The 17,860-nt window shown below is 41.8% G+C and overlaps 1 protein-coding gene across 1 annotated transcript in view; it reads right to left on the bottom strand.

Annotated features, from left to right (window-relative positions):
* Positions 1–8,223: 8,223 nt before the first annotated feature.
* Positions 8,224–17,860, bottom strand: part of zgc:110329 (uncharacterized protein LOC550500 homolog) — a 481,581-nt gene continuing 471,944 nt past the window's right edge. Inside the window, exon 8 of the mRNA XM_028798670.2 lies at positions 8,224–9,366. Within this exon, the coding sequence (XP_028654503.2) occupies positions 9,049–9,366 (318 nt within the window). The 3' untranslated portion in view covers positions 8,224–9,048. The remainder of the gene's footprint in view (positions 9,367–17,860) is intronic.

The following is a 17,860-nucleotide window of genomic DNA, read 5'->3' as shown; positions in this document are numbered from 1 at the left end:
CAGAGAAGCGATGCAACATAGAATTGAAAGAGTTAAATGATCGGAAGTATTAGAAATTCTACAGCCAATAATGGATACAAATCCATACATCCAAAAGTATCACAACATTTTTCTACAAAGCACGGACAAAGAAGTTTTATTGGATTTCTATATGAATCCGAAAGATCATGGTCACATTTATAATAAACCAGCATGTGATGAATTGTCAGTTTTGAGAGACGGAGATATCAAAGACAGAAGTTTAAAAAGTTATTGCAAACAGAACGAAAATGTAAAACTCAGCGAATACATCCAATGCAACATGAAACATAATTTTCTTTCCATTTATTATGTTTTACAATTTTTAATATGGTTAATTACTCACTGTAATGTAAAATAGTTAGTTCCATTATGCATATGTCACAGTTCCAATGAAAATAACAATCTGTTTAAATTGTACATCCGCTTACCCATACACGAGCGGCAGAGACGTGAAGGGGCTGGCGCATAACACCCACACGGGGGTTGGCGAGCGAAGCAAGCAGGGGCAGAGCACTCTAGTAATTGAAAATGAAAATCAGAAGAGTCCAGGAATGGATGTTATCCTGGGCAGCTGTTGACTTAGAGATCGGTGTTATTCACAGGTTACGCTTTTTAATGTCCAAATCAGATGCCCTCACGTCTCTTGATCTCTAATGTCACTTCCTATGTCATTGCCCCTCTGTTGTTGTCACTTTGATCCCTTGGGAAAACCATATTTATGTTAAAATGCACAAATGAGGTTTTGGACATGTGACAGTATGCATACTTGATTGGCGATCTTGTTCTGATGACAACTGACTTTGATCGAAGTGTCTCATCTTTTAAGTACCTCCTTACTTCTTCCTTTCTCAAGCTGTAAACAATGTTCTGTAATTCCTAGTCTTACCGCATCCATCCATTCCCAGGTTATTAATGAATTAAAAGAGTTTCTGTGGCATCTGGGCTTGTTTCCCATGTCCAGGTTATAAATTAATTGGAAAAGAAACCAACTGGAACAGATGCATTTACAATACAGGAAGAATGTACAAGAAAGGATGCTTGTAGCACCTGTAATTAAACTCCAGTAAATTCAGTTCATCTTGGTTTGTTTTAGCAAAATAATTAAAATTTAATATAACAGTCTGCAGTTTAAAAATGGAATATTTTCCATGCCAGGATATTTCAATGCGGCTTTCCTCTTTGATTTTGTTGCAGCTATTTGAAGAGCGCTGTGACTGAGTCACTGGGAATGTCACACTACACAACCAGTGGCCACCCTGACACTTTGTGACTGCCCACGACTTACAAACATTAAGGAAATGAAGGCAACGACTGAAAATCTCTGAAAAGGTTGTGTAGTGTGGCAGAGTGCTGCTTGTGTTATTTCCGGTGTCCTGTTGGTGACATCTACCCAAAGCACCATGATGTTCCAACAGTGATGGATGGATTAAAAGCCAGAAGTCTGTATGACCATCAGCATCAAGTGACTCTGTGAGAACCCTAACTACAAAGAGGACTATTTCATTTATGTTAGGTAGAATGCCCAGAGGGGACTGGGCGGTCTCGTGGCCTGGAACCCCTGCAGATTTTATTTTTCTCTCCAGCCTTCTGGAGTTTTTTTTGTTTTTTTCTGTCCACCCTGGCCATCGGACCTTACTCCTTTTCTATGTTAACTAATGTTGTCTTATTTTAATTTTGTATTTTGTCTGTTATTTTTCTTTTCTTCATTATGTAAAGCACTTTGAGCTACTTTTTGTATGAAAATGTGCTATATAAATAAATGTTGTTGTTGTTGTGGAAGGCGACAGCAATTTCAGGAGCAAATGGAATCAGAAGATGGCATAGAGAAGTCAGAATTCATGCAGGGGTCCTAACATGGAAGACAAGAATTCAATAACTTCAGACCATAATCATGGTCAGCAGAGAGAGCGGTATGCCAAATAGGGTACACATAACCAAAGTCAAGAGACACAAGATATAAATCGTAACCAGAACATTTAAAACAATAACATAAAGGAATTTTGTTAGTTCCTGCGGTGGGTTGGCACCCTGCCCGGGATTGGTTCCTGCCTTGTGCCCTGTGTTGGCTAGGATTGGCTCCAGCAGACCCCCGTGATCCTGTGTTCGGATTCAGCGGGTTGGAAAATGGATGGGGGGCGGCATGGTGGCGCGGTGGTAGCGCTGCTGCCTCGCAGTTATGAGACCCAGGTTCGCTTCCCGGGTCCTCCCTGCGTGGAGTTTGCATGTTCTCCCCGTGTCTGCGTGGGTTTCCTCCCACAGTCCAAAGACATGCAGGTTAGGTGGATTGGCGATTCTAAATTGGCCCTAGTGTGTGCTTGGTGTGTGGGTGTGTGTGTGTGTGTCCTGCGGTGGGTTGGCACCCTGCCCGGGATTGGTTCCTGCCTTGTGCCCTGTGTTGGCTGGTATTGGCTCCAGCAGACCCCCGTGACCCTGTGTTCGGATTCAGCGGGTTGGAAAATGGATGGATGAATTTTGTTAGTTCTTTCACAGATCCAAATCTTGAATGATTATGTATGCATGGTGACATCATTTTAAAATGTTGTGCTAGTGACGTTTTCCAGTTGCAATGGGGCTTAGCATCCTCTCCAATACTGTGGCATCCATAAGGAAAAAAAGATGGGACTGTGAATCATTTTAACTGTCAAAAATAAAAGAAAACAAAAGATGAATATAACCGCAAGATTCCGGATCTTCCAACACTCAAATCATTAATAGAAGCCAAGGAACAGACCGTAACAGACAGGGGCTTAATACTAACTGTCCACATTTTGTAGGGATTCTTGGTCCAATGCTCAGGTAACAAGGAGCATGATAACATGTTGTGTCACATGATCTCCGTGTCATGTGATGGGCAACAGGCACAGTAATAATATAGTAACATGGTCACCACCTCACTCAGACGGACATGAAATGGTGGTAACTCTAAAAAAAAAATAGTGTCAATAGAATAATGATTTGATTAAATAAAAACAGTGGAAATCAACATTTAAAATTCCAAAAATGAAATTAATTGAAGCATCACGCGGCCCAATGTAACAAATGGTGTCAGCTGAAGCTTCAGCATGGCTAACATTAGCCATTTGTCATTGATGGGAAAATAAAGGTAAAGTGTTTTGTTATTAAAGCGCCCCTCCAATTCACTGGTTTGACATTCCCATAGATGGCACAGCCTGAAACACTTTACTGTTTTGCTGTGCCCCCCACCTTTCATTCAGCTGTCTTGACCAGTGTCTGTCATTTTCTCCCCCTTACTGGTTACATATTTTATGAATCTGACTTTGAGCATAAGGGCAAAAGAATTCTGACAAACGAGAGGAGTCCATCAAGCCCGTTTGTTTAGCTAATAGCTACGCTGTCCTGATATCTCATCCAGATACTTCTTAAAGGTTATCAGGATTTCTGCTTCAACTCCATGTCTCTGTAGTTTGTTCCAGAACTGCACACAATATTCCAGATGTGGTGCATTATATATGGTAGTCTGAGTATAACATTCCTTAATTTATATTCAGATTTGCAATATAATCTAACATTTTATTTGCCTTTTTAATTGCTTCAGTGCTTTGCTTAGTCAATGAGAATGTTGTGCCAACATAAACCCCTAAATCCTGTCCAGAGGTTGCTTTCAGTATGACAGTGTCCCCCATCTTGTATTTATAATTGATGTTCCTTTTCCCACTTGTAGTTCTTTGCACTTTTCCACAGTAGCCTGCACTGTTCACCCATTTGTCCAAGCATTTTTGAATTCTTTATGCTGCCTGCTCAGTGTGTGACGTTCTTCCTATTTTAGTTTTATCTGTGAGTTTCACAAGTTTAGAACTACTGTATACCTTTTTTTTGCCATTAAGCTTAATAAAAAAATAACTTTGCCATTGTCCTTTTCCTTTGAGCACACTTGCGTGGTTTTTATGGGGAGGCTTGTGCTTTAGCCATTCATGCCGTGACCTCACAAAGTTTATTATATAAAGACTTTCATGGTGAGCTCCATCAGAAAACACGTTACAACATACAGAGTTTGAAGCAGATGGAGTGATTATTGTAATATTATTTTTTTGTTAATCAAGGTCACCTAAGGGGTCCTCTGGGGGTAAAGGTCTACCTGAGAATTGTCTACTACAGTCTTTTAAGAAAGAGGTTGGCAGCATGAGCTGATAGCACAATGCTGCACCCACCACACGCCAAACCATCTGGATTGGGACCCGAGCGCAGCGGGTGACACCTCAGCACCACAATGGAACAGTGTGAGTTTTTTTTTACAGTGGCTAGATTGCCAATCCTGCCACCGACCCCCTAATTTTCCCTTGCAAGATGGAGGACCTGCTGCAGGGCTGGATACAGATTAACATCATACCAACATAGGTTAAGGGCCTTGCTCAAGGGCCCAACAGACTGGCGTTTACGGGTTTCAAACCGGCAACCTTTCGATTGCCGGTGCGGATCCCTAGTCTCAGAGCCAACACTTATGTCTTCTGTTTATGTTGCTCTGTATTTTGACGATTTGGGTAGCTTGATTTCCTTATTTTGAACCACGGCCTGTTTCCGACTGCATGTTTCTCCTGGTCACTTTCCTTCTCTGCCCATGCCAACAAGACACCTTTTGGGCCTGTGAAACCTGAGGCAGGCCACTGGAGCTGGGATTGGGGTTAGGCTATTTCCAGGCAGGCAATGGTGGCAGGGCCTGGTCAGGAAAGCCTTTTAGAGACCGCACACCCCTTTCACCATGTGGAAGAATACGCCTCATAACATTTTTTCCCTATAAGGGTGAAAGTAGGAATAGAAAGTGGATGACCAAGGAGAGAAGGAACCTTATTGTTAAAATGTTAAGAAAACAGCAAATAAAATTAATTTACTTCTTAGTTGTCATTGGGGGTGTCCGTAAATGACATTACACTACTTTGGCAAAAAAATGAGCCCAACACCACCTCTGGTCACATATCTCCTAACCCCTGTCCAGTAATAACATCACAGTCTTAGGACCCCCACCTCCATAAGCTGCAAACAAGTGAACTTAACACTCTCAAAATAATAACACAAAACTTTTATCAGTTCGTATTTTACTAAAGCAAATTATCAGCAGCAGTGTACAGAGTTTAAGCATTAACCACTCATCTAGACAGATTGTAAGTGGTTTACTGTTGCATAATTAAATAATTGAATTTGCTGAACTATTTTACTGTAATACTTGCTTCTACTTCCTGCCACAGTGATGAAGTGATCTGCCATTGTGCAAAAAGGGACACTGCTGACAGTAACATCACTTCTGGGAACAGAGAGTCCACCTAGATTAAGGTCTTCATCAACTTGCCACTCCACATTTAATACAGTGACTGCAACAATTTATTTTTATTTGTCCTGGGAAAGGAAAATCACAGACAAAACAGATGAAAGAGACTGCGCTTGATGCCTATGTTACAGGCTAAACCCAGCAGAGAGCCTCTCGGATAAGAGTGGCATTAAGTTACATAGTCGTGTTGCACTGTTGGGGTAGAAGGTGGGGATGTTGATAGACTGTAGTAAGCAGTGGCCGCTGACTGAATGTGACATTGTTTGGCTGTTTTGTTATTACATTAAAACTAAGCTTATACAGTGGAACCTCAGTTCACGAACGTCTCGGAACACATACAAATCGGTTTACGACCAAAAAGTTTGCCAAACGTTTGCCTCGGTTCACGACCACACACTCGGTATACGAACAAGCCAGTTTCCCTTTCGGTTTGTACATGCTCAGTCTCTCCCTGTGCATTTCCTGTGCAGCGAGCAAGAGAGAGAAAGCGACAGACACACACACACACACACACACAGGCATACGAGAGATAGAGAGACACACACACACACACACACAGGCAGCGCGAGAGAGAGCTGGACTCGTAAGGTAGAGAAGGCAGTTAAAGAATGCACTGGGCTTGATTTTGTTTTCACTTCTGTTTACAGCGATCGGTTCGTAGCGTGCATTGTTGCAATGTTACTTTTCTTGGTGGTTTATTAAATTACGGATTTTTTCAAATGTTCATTTTTTTCCCTGTGCTTAAAACTCATTAAAAAAAGTATTTTTAGCCAGTGGTTGGTAGCGCTATAGCACGAACTATTGCAGTGTTAGTTTTCTCTGTTGTTCAAGGTTTTCTCAGTGTTATTCAATATTTTTACATTTAGTTTACTATTACACTGTGCATTCTGTGGTTTAATTAACTATATTTGTGCTTAAAAACTTAGAAAAAATATACATTTACATACAGTCTGTATGGTCTGGAATGGATTCATTGTATTTACATACAATCCTATGGGGGAAATTGCTTCGGTTCACGACCAAATCGGTTTACGACCAGAGTTTTGGAACGAATTATGGTCGTGAACCAAGGTTCCACTGTATATGAATTCTAGCTACGTGCAATACATTGCTGATAAATTGGCCAAGGACTAATGCAAGGGAAGTATATACACCAGACAATGTTTTCTTGATGTTATTGAACGTGCTGTCACACACGTGTGCTTAGGAGGCCAGTCAAAAAGCCTAAAGGTGAGTGAAGCATCACTAGACAAGGGGTTATCACATGGTACTTACCTGAATCTCTTAATCTTCCAACAGGAAAACCTAGGAAAAATAAGTCCATCCATTCCAAAATGGCCACCAAGACATCACTTCCGGCACCAGACATGATTTCCAGCCACTTTGGATGACTTCACTTCCGGTTCCTTCAGAATGACCTTGTTTCCGGCTCCTGAATTCAGCGTCATTTCCTGCCAACCATTTCCTGTACTCATTTCCCATCTGTATATAAATGCCATTTTGTCTCATGTACTTTATCAAATGTTACAAATTACAGTACTTTTGATCATTGAAAACAGTTTTTTCTGCTTTATTTTTGTCCGTTGGACAATATACGGGGACGGTCCCGAAAACTTCATTTTTGTGGAGCCTCTTTTCATTTATATTCCACAGTGCTTAATACAAGAATTACCAAAGCTTACGAGAAAGCTCGTAAATCCAGCCCACCTTAAATCCACTCGCACCTTTCCATTCAGTGTCTTTTGTCTTGTAAATGTGTCGATAATCCCAAGCAGCCTGCTATACCATCCCCCCCACTGCTGGAGAAACTGCAAAAACCTGTCCCAACTGAAGCCTTGTTTATCAGGGAGTCAGGTACCTAGAGCAGTATATGCTAAAAAATATGTTGTTATTTGGAACACATGCCTGACTCCCTGATAAACAAGCTTCAGCTGGGACAGGTTTTTGCAGTTTTTCCAGCGGTGGGGGGGGGTGGTATAGCAGGATACTTTATCCTTGGGATTATCAACACATTTACAAGACAAAAAACGCTGAATGGAGACGTGCGAGAGGATTTAAGGTGGGCCAGATTTACGAGTTTTCTTGTACGCTTTGGTAATTCTAGTGTTAAACTATATGCATAACTGTTACCTTCCCATTCGTCACCCTGCCTCCTCCCATACTGCAGTGCGCGTGAATTGTGTCCTTAGAGAGGCGCAGCACCTTCAGCCGCTACACTAAGCACAGAGTATGCTGCTGCTTCAACAGTGATGCTGGGTTACCTGCTATGCATGATATTAGAGCTGGCGTCTCTGCATTAACGCAACACTTGAAAGTATAGCTGGCTCTGACTATAATCAGTATGAGTTCTCTTACAGCTTTGTGACACCATGTGTCACACATGTGTGAGTAGAAGGCAGCTAAAGGGCCTGAGTAGTTGTAATACCACCACCGACTGGGGGGTGGCAGAGTGTACTGACTGTCTTTCTCAGTTACTTGCAGACCATTCCTGGGAAATCCCGCCAGGTTCCAGAACCCTCGATGATGTCACTTCTGGTCCCGACGACACCACTTCCGAGTCCGGCCCCAGAGATGACGTCACATCCAGATCCAGCCCCACAGATGATATCACTTCCTGAATGGGCCTTTAAATACGCCATCTTTACTATACAGTATGTGATCAGTTCTGTTTTGGACTCAGTCTTATCAATAACTCTTTCAGAATTTCTACATTTGCAGCCAGGACACATTATATGGGTTGCTGCCCCAAACCTTTGTGATGTCTGGTGCGTTTATTTGTAACACCATGATATGTCAATTCATCACATAGCGAAAAAATCGTAACTTCCCTTCCCCATCAGCATGACTTCATTTATGGACGGCCCCATTGCATAAATTGTGAAAAATGCCGAAAGAAAAGAAAGCAAGCTTCAGACAATGAATGCAGGACAAGTTGCTGCTTTATTTAAGAAGACCAAGGCTTCTATTCAAGTAAATGAAATAAAAAACGAGTCACCTGAATATTCAGAACTGTCAGATGGCATGCAATTAGTCCCATAAATGTCTGACTTCTAAATATCACAGTTTCATTGGTTTTTAAATAACCAAAAAATAAACTAAAATAAATTCATCGCAATTGTCAGGCGCCATACCAAAACAGTCATATAAAAAGAACAAAGAAAAATAGTTTTTTTTTTTTTTTAACTGAAAAAGCAGCAAATGTGTGTTAGTATTAGAGTTCATCAGGGATCTGTTCTAGACCCTTGCACCTGAGGATAACACACACTATATACAGCCATACACACACACACACACACACACACACACTCACACGCAAGTCAAATGATGTCCACCATCTGCTTACTAAGCAGGATTGGTCCTCCATTTCAAATGTACAAAAACAGCAAAGACATTTTTAGTGCAGCTAATGAAGTGCATTAGTTGACCCAAATTTAAGACAAAACACTGTTAGACCCGAGGCGGTTTGTCCCTGACATCTTCACGTAAATGGGGATGACCTTTTCTTAGCATATTGATCAAGAAATCCCCCAGTGTGGCCAGCGTGAAAGGTAAAGGACACAGGAGGCCAGCCTTAACACATTTGCTGACTGGCTTTCATGTTTCCAAAAAACATTAAATGTTGAAGGAGATTTCAAAAAAGAATAACACTTCAGATCTTCAATGAAGGAAATACCTTTGGGTTACAAAAGTTTGGCCACTAAAACAGAAGGATAAACAATAAAAAAAGTGAATTCAACACAGAGATTCTAAAAGGCCTGGTCGATTTCATCAAACCCCTGATACAAATGTAAATTCCCGCTGCTTTCTAGTGGCTTCCTGGGAGTGGGAGCAGGAGCAGTTTCAATTGGCAGATCTTCGCATTTCTGATCCCAAGGCTCTGCCTCAGGGACAGGGAGATAGCCACCATCTCGTGGAAGGCAGAGGCACCAGCCAGCACCAGACAGGTCCAACTCGCTGAAGTTGTATTCTCCCAGGCCTCTGATCCTGAAGTCCACTGCGTCTGTAGACTCGCTCATTTCCTTCAGTTTGCTCCAGAATAGGCAAGACATGATAATGCCAAACAGCTGTAGGAACAAAGAAACAAACAAATACATCAATCAATAAATGTAAAAATAAGAAGCAAACGCTGGTGCCAAATCCACTACAGAGAGGCATGGCCACCACCTGTTTCAATGGAATTGTAACCACTGTGCCAGGCCACCAAGTTAAGCAATAGGAATTTGTTTCTTCTTTATTGACTAATAGGGGCCGGGCCTTTCATATTTGAATGACAAAAACAATCCCAAGAGCACTTAATCTAAATACAGGGTCACAGGGGTCAGGGCTTAACCCGAGGACGTAGTGTGCAGAAATTAGCCCTGAACAGGCTGCCAGTCTATAGGCCTACTGACTTGTGAGAGACAATAAGAAGGAAATGAAAAGTCAAAAAACTGGCCAAAGCCAAAACTGGCAGACAAGGAAAGGGGGGTCAAAGAAGGTTCTGCTCAAGCCTTGTAGCCCACTGGTTAGACCACATCTGGAGTAATGGGTGCCATTTTGGTTTACAGGGTACATAAAGGACACAGCAGCACTAGAAAAGGTCCAGAGAAGAGCGACTAGGCCGATTCCAGGGCTATAGGAGATGAATTATGAAGAAAGATGAAAAGAGCTGAGCCTTTACAGTTTAAGTCAAAGAAGATTAAGAGGAGACCTGATTGAAGTGTTTAAAATTATGAAGGGAATTAGTCCAGTGGATCGAGACTGTTATTTTAAAATGAGTTCATCAAGAACACAGTTGGAAACTTGTTAAGGGTAAATTTTGCACAAACAAACACAGAGAACCACAGACACATAGAATAAGCTACCAAGTAGTGTGGTAGACAGTAAGACTTTCAAAACTCGACTCAATATTATTTTAGAAGAATTAAGTGATAGGACTGGTGAGCGTTGTTGAGCTGAATGGCCTGCTCTCATCTAGATTGTTCTAATGATGTAATGTTCTAATATTCTAAATCTTTTATCAAAAATAATAGTGGAGATCCAAAAAACAAGATAGAACTAAAAATAAAATCTTTTTACTGCAGCAAAACAAAGTTTAATCATCAGGCTCGGAATAACCCAGAAACAGCCAGGGTGATCTTTGTATTGTCTCAAAACTGATGTCACAAAAGACAGCACTACATTGGAATTCTGTGAAAGCTCTCCATGGAGACAGCAGAAACAGAAACCCAAAACAGCAAAGTCCAAACAAGAAACTAAATGATGTGATTACATAGTGGAGATTTTCAGAATAAATTCTAGATAAAATTGAAAATCGTATTTGAGTCCCGTCAGTCTCATAAATCTCATAATCAATTTATTAATTGATAGGAAGATAGACAACAAAATGATAAAAGTTGCAGGTCACAGCCCACTCACTCACACGCAGGGGCCAACATGGAATCTCCTTTAAACCCAACATAAGTAGCCATGCTTTTTGGCATAACAACTTTGTTTCCAAAACTCTTTTTTTAAGGTCACAGCAGATGTAAATATGTTTATAACGGTCGTATACGATAATCAGTGCCATCCTACTTGAAGCAGCTCTCTTATGAATCTTATAACAAACAGGAACATTCTGTATAACTTCAAGAATATTGTGCCATGTTGGTATGTTCTAACCTGTTTAAAAATAAGATAGTAGTTATTTTGCCAAATTAAAATAAGAAGACAAACAAACTAAAATATATTGTTAATGGTACTTGTGAACTTTTTCTTAATTTCAAAGTTTTAACATAAGTGAGATTTAGTTTATATTATAAACAATTTATATTTGTCTTGAGATGTGATGTATAGTATATGAATGATGTTATGATGTATATGAATGACTCAGGTGCCGCCGAGAGTGGCAGTCTTTTCAGCAGCTCCGTGTACGACTTTATTTTTCTACCTTTTATTTTTCTCTTTTTTTATTATTTTTTATTGATCACTCCTATCACTTTCTTTTATGTGGATTCGTTCCCTGGACACTCTTACTTTTACAACGAGAACATGGATTTTTACACACCGAGACTCGTCTATTCAAGCAGTCAACTTCGAGCGCTGAGAACAAATGCTCGTGCCTGTGTGGTTCCCTATTTACCTGACGAGGTAAGAAGGCGGTATCGTGGCAGCAGAGCCGGCACTAAGCTAAAAAAAAGTGGCTTGCAAGAAAGTGGCGTTTTTAAGCCTTCTGTGATCCTGGGAAATGTGAACTCAATATCAAATAAGATCGACGAACTGGCTGCGCTGGTGAAAAATGTCAGAACCTACAGAGAATGCAGTTTGTTGTGCTTTTGCGAAACGTGGCTAACTACCACCATCCCAGATGCTAATGTGGAGCTACCCGGGTTTAGCACAGTTAGAGCGGACAGAGACTCGAGTACCTGCGGGAAGCACAAAGGAGGAGGACTCGCACTCAATACAAGATCGTGCAACTCTGGACATGTAAACGTCAAAGTCTCCACTTGCTGCAGGGACATCGAACTGTTGGCTGTAAGTTTGCGTCCCTATTACTTGCCCAGAGAGTTTGGACACGTCATTGTGTACATCCCTCCTCAGGTGGACGTGGAGACAGCGAGTGACATCATCCATTCTGCTGTTGCTAAGTTACAAATGCAGCACCCTGAGGCCCTTGTGCTAATCTCTGGAGACTTTAACCATGTGACGCTGGACAAAACATTACCTGCCATCTCCCAGTATGTGGATTGTGGAAATAAGACTATTGATTTACTGTATGCAAACTTTAAAGACACATACAGCGCCACCCCACTGCCTGCGCTTGGGAAAGCAGATCATAACCTGGTTCTGCTTCAGCCTCACTACAAACAAAGAGTGAGGGTCCTACCTACAACCACACGCTCATTCAGGAAGTGGTGTCCTGAGGCAGAGCAGGCTCTGAGAGACTGCTTTGGAACTACGGACTGGGATATCCTGCAGGGATCATATAGTGAGAACATTGAGGAGGTTGTTGACTGCACTACTGATTGCATCAACTTCGGTATGGACATTGTAGTTCCAGTAAGAACAGTACGCTGCTATGCTAACAACAAGCCATGGATTACAAGTGGCATCAAGGGCCTTTTGAACAAGAAGAAAAGGGCTTTTAAAGACGGTGATCAGCATGAGCTCAAGCGCGTGCAGAAGGAGCAGTACAGGAGAAAGCTGGAGCAGAAGATGCAGAATAACAACATGAAGGAAGTGTGGGATGGGATGAAGATCATCACTGGCTGCAGCTCGAAGCGGGGTGCCAACATCGAGAGAGACGTGAAGAGAGCAAACCAAATGAACAACTTCTTTAACAGGTTTGACCACCCTAACCCACTCTCACTCTCACCTTGGAGTACTGCACCCTCTACACATCCTTCTGCTGATACCAGCATAGAAGAGACATCCCCACCCACAATTACAGCAGCGCAGGTGAGCAGAGAGCTGAGGAGACTTTGTGCCAGCAAAGCAGCGGGTCCAGATGGAATATCGGCACGACTGCTGAAGGTCTGTGTGTCGGAGCTGGGGAGTCCTCTACAGCGCATCTTCAACCTGAGCCTGGAACAGGGGAGAGTCCAGAGGCTTTGGAAAACATCTTGCATCACCCCAGTCCCAAAGGTATCACGTCCTAATGAGCTGAATGACTTCTGGCCTGTCGCTCTGACGTCGCATGTGATGTAAACCATGGAGATGCTGCTGCTTCACAACCTGAGGCCACAGGTCCAATACGCCCTCGACCCTCTGCAGTTCGCATACCAGGAGAAGGTGGGAGCGGAGGATGCCATCATCTTTATGCTACACCGATCACTCTCACACTTGGACAGAGGCAGTGGTGCTGTAAGAATTATGTTTCTAGACTTCTCTAGCACCTTCAACACAATCCAACCTCTGCTCCTTAGGGACAAGCTGACAGAGATGGGAGTAGTTTCATACCTAGTAGCATGGATCATGGACTGTCTTACAAACAGACCTCAGTATGTGCGTCTTGGGAACTGCAGGTCTGACATTGTCGTCTGCAACACAGGAGCGCCGCAGGGGACTGTACTTTCTCCGGTCCTGTTCAGCTTATATACATCGGACTTCCAATACAACTCGGAATCCTGCCACGTGCAAAAGTTCACCGACGACACTGCTCTCGTGGGCTGCATCAGGAGTGGGCAGAAGGAGGAGTATAGGAACCTCATCAAGGACTTTGTTAAATGGTGCGACTCAAACCACCTACACCTGAACACCAGCAAAACCAAGGAGCTGGTGGTAGATTTTAGGAGGCCCAGGCCCCTCATGGACCCCGTGATCATCAGAGGTGACTGTGTGCAGAGGGTGCAGACCTATAAATACCTGGAAGTGCAGCTGGATGATAAATTGGACTGGACTGCCAATACTGATTCTCTGTGCAAGAGAGGACAGAGCCGACTATACTTCCATAAAAGACTGGCGTCCTTCAACATCTGCAATAAGATGCTGCAGATGTTCTATCAGATGGTTGTGGTGAGTGCCCTCTTCTACGCGGTGGTGTGCTGGGGAGGCAGCATAAAGAAGAAGGACGCCTCATGCCTGGACAAACTGGTGAGGAAGGCAGGCTCTATTGTAGGCATGGAGCTGGACAGTTTGACATCTGTGGCAGAGTGACTGGCGCTGAGCAGGCTACTGTCAATTATGGAGAATCCACTGCATCCACTAAACAGTGTCATCTACAGACAGAGGAGCAGCTTCAGCGACAGACTGCTGTCACTGTCCTGCTACTCTGACAGACTGAGGAGATCGTTCCTCCCCCAAACTATGCGACTCTTCAATTCCACCCGGGGGGGTAAATGTTAACATTATTCAAAGTTATTGTCTTTTTTTATTTGCATTTTTATTACTCTTTAATTTAATATTGTTTTTTGTATCAGTATGCTGCTGCTGGAGTGTGTGAATTTCCCCTTGGAATTAATAAAGTATCTATCTATCTATCTATCTATCTATCTATCTATCTATCTATCTATCTATCTATCTATCTATCTATCTATCTATCTATCTATCTATCTATCTATCTATCTATCTATCTATCTATCCATAGATAGATAGATAGATAGATAGATAGATAGATAGATAGATAGATAGATGTGACTATAGATCTTTTTTGTCCAGTTTGAACATAAAGCAACCTTAACAACAAAGTATTTAGGCCACATTTGCCTTCAGGTATGTTAAACAACATGATTTTATTTAAACTGGACAAAATATCCAGGGTCAAAACCATGAAGAGACCAGAAGAAGAGAAAAACTAACCAGTTTCTAACACCTATGGAGCTTAGCCACTTGAAAAAAAAAGTGTAGGCTGTGCAAAGGCACCATAGTGGCTTAAGAAGTGCTAACAAGCTGCTGTTATTTTCATTTCCTAGATATTCACCAGATGGTCTGCCTAAGAGCAAACACATTCTCACTCGTTTTGTCACTCATGCAGTATATGTAATGCCCTTGATGGAAGGAACAACAGTACATTTTTAAAGCATGGAGAAAAAATGATGAGAGACTGGGTCAGCACTTCCTACAATGGTAATAATCCTTTTTTTTCTGTAACAAGCACAAAAACGCTGAGCTTTTTTAACATCAGTGAGGCTCTGGGAACAAACCCATTAAGCCATTAGCATACCTTCTTCTGCATCTGAAATGAAAAGTATTCAGATTAACTAGTTATGCTGCTCCATTAATGCTGTCAGGAACATAAATATGAGAGCCTAATGCATACCAATTTTCTAGAAAAAGTCCAAAGTATAAATGTCTTGCCACGGCATAACTATAGAGTGCTACGTACCGGTGCTAACAGATGTTCAGTCATCACGCAGGGAGTTTAATTAACAGGCATGGCGACAATGAGCACAACTTAATGAAAACAGCAAGGTAGCAAATTCCGATTGTGGAAATTCATTCTCCACCAAATGAATGTAGCAAAGGTATTAAAAGGGCCAAGTGCTGCCTCAACTAATGACTTTCCTTGTTAAGAGCAGTTCCTGAAAAGAAGCTGACTAAGAACTATTATACAGGATCACCATTATCCCTCCAGGAACCTTGACAGCATCCTTTGGAGATTTTGTATTATTTTCTAAGGCTCTTGAATTCCTTGGTTCTGAAGAAGTGCTTTAGCTTTTCAAGATCTTATGGTGCCATTTTGGTTTTTTTATGGTACTCTGCCATTTTGTGAGGTTTGTTAAGCAGGGTGGCCAGGCTGGTGTGTGTGACACACAGCGTCATGACTGCAATGGTATAAAGTTTAGCATTGTCCACTTGCTGAATGTCCAAACTTCAAAACGAAAAAAAAATGTCCTGGCATTAATATTGTTAAATAAATCTTAGTTTTACTTACTTTTCTCGATCTAGGATTTTGTCACATATCTTATCCTTTGTTTATTTGCTTGCTATTACAATTGTGATCCATCTTCTGATTTCATCTTTACTCAAACTCAATAGTTTTCTTTACATTATACTGTCTTCTTCTTCTTATTTTTTCAGCTGCTCTCATTAGGGGTCATGACAGCGGATCATCTTCTTCCATATCTTTCTGTCCTCGTCATCTTGTTCTGTTACACCCACCACCTGCATGTCCCCTCTCACCACATCCATAAACCTCCTCTTAGGCCTTCCTCTTTTTCTCTTCCCTGGCAGTTCTATCCTTAGCATCCTTCTCCCAATATAGTCTTATAGTAAAAAGAAAAATATTTGCAGCAACAGCCAAAATGCAATGACAATACAGTACATATTGCAAAAATGTAGTGCAGAAGATGTAGATTAATAAATATTGCTAATAAAAAATATGAATAAATATGAGAAAATAAAAAATATAAATATGTGAAGTAGACATACAACATACACCAGAGAGACAGTACAACGAAATGAATGGCAGCAGAATGCTCAGTAACCTGAATATTAACACCAAGTCAGGTCACTTGCAGAAACTTTCTGATGATTCTGCACTTATGGCGGAGGAGACAGAGGAGAGGAGTGTTCATTGTTTGTTTATCGGTGCAGAAAGAATTGTCTGCAACTTAATATCAGCAAAAACTAGTTATTAACTTTAGCTGCACCAAATAGCCTCCATGCCCATTCACTATTCAGAGAGAGGATGTGGAGGCTGGACGTGTCTCAGAACACAGAGGAACTACATAAGAAAGGCCAGAGAATGCCTTCCTTTAATGTGGGTAGTGACATCTTTCATTTCTTCTACAACTCTGTGATGGCCAGTGCAGTTTTTTTACGCTGTGGTGTGCTGGGTGGGTAACATCACTTCAAGAGAGGCCCACTGAGTCAACAAACTAATTAAAAGGGCAGGCTCAATTACTGGACACACTTTGGACCCCATGGAGTTTGTAGAGGAGATGAGAATGAAAACAAACTCGAGTGCCATTATGAACGAAGCTGCACGTCCTCTCTCTGACGCACTCACACTGAGGACTTTCAGCCAACAATTTATTGTGTGTCATTAAACCGTACTGGGGCTTCATCACACCAGTAGCAATACGTCTGCATAATGTCTCACTGTGACTGTGACAGCCAAGTCAGAAGTTTTCTTTCTTTTAAGTGTGAGCTTGAGAGGGGTTTGTTGTTTGTTATAATTTAATGTTATTTATTAATTTTTTATTACGCTTCTGTTAAAGGCTAAATTTCCCCCTGGGGACAAGTATACTGTAGTTCTACCTGTAATCTGAATTGTACATGCTTACATAGAAGAGTCCTAGCCATAGATCATGCACTTACTTCTTCAAGGTTCTTGTGATAATCATTTTGGCACTTGTTCTGTTTTAATTGAAATACACTGTAAATGCATCATAACAGGAGCGTCCTTTGGACAATAACTGGCTGCTAGATTGATGGTACAGTAACACTGACTGGGCGATGTGTGTCTTCAGTGTCATGTGCGGTCTTTTCCTTCTTCTAGGGCCTTGCTTGACTGTGTTCTTGTCCATTACCGCATTTTCTTAACTCGCAACCTTCGTGCCGACTGAGCAAACTCGTCACAGCGTGTAATCTGTGTCACACATGTGCGCACAGCGAAAACCCAAAAGGCTCAGGCAAGGCTGACAATATCAACTCTCATCAGGTGGATGAGCTGATACTACCAATGTCTCCTTTCTCCTCCACAGCTCCGAATGCTCCCCTGGAGACAACACTCAGCCCCGCCCCCAATGTAAGCACCAAGCTCCGCCCTTTGTGGGCTCGGTCCTAAATAAGCCAACAACCTGCCGGCAGGAGGTCATCATTAAGACCAGTGAACACCTCACAGGAGACTTCTTGTTATCTTGAACCTTATGAAGTAAAATTAAGGTGCACTGACACTTCTTTTTTGCTTCCTCTTTGTTTAGTAACTGAGCTCAATAAAAGTGGCGGTGCCCTGACCATTTGCACCTGTGTCTTGTCAGTTTTGTCACAAATGCCATGTGTGAAGATAGATAGATAGATAGATAGATAGATAGATAGATAGATCTTTATTGTCATTGTCACTTTTACAAAGGAACAACGAAATTGAAGGTGCAATCGACTCAGTGTGAGGAATAAGAGTTAAAAAGACAAAAAGACAAGAAGATATACAGTATATGT

Source organism: Erpetoichthys calabaricus, chromosome 1, assembly GCF_900747795.2.
Source record: "Erpetoichthys calabaricus chromosome 1, fErpCal1.3, whole genome shotgun sequence".
NCBI classification, from domain to species: Eukaryota; Metazoa; Chordata; class Cladistia; order Polypteriformes; family Polypteridae; genus Erpetoichthys; species Erpetoichthys calabaricus.
The sequence above is the reverse complement of the archived record's forward strand: the minus strand, read 5'-3'. Positions and strand labels throughout refer to the sequence as shown.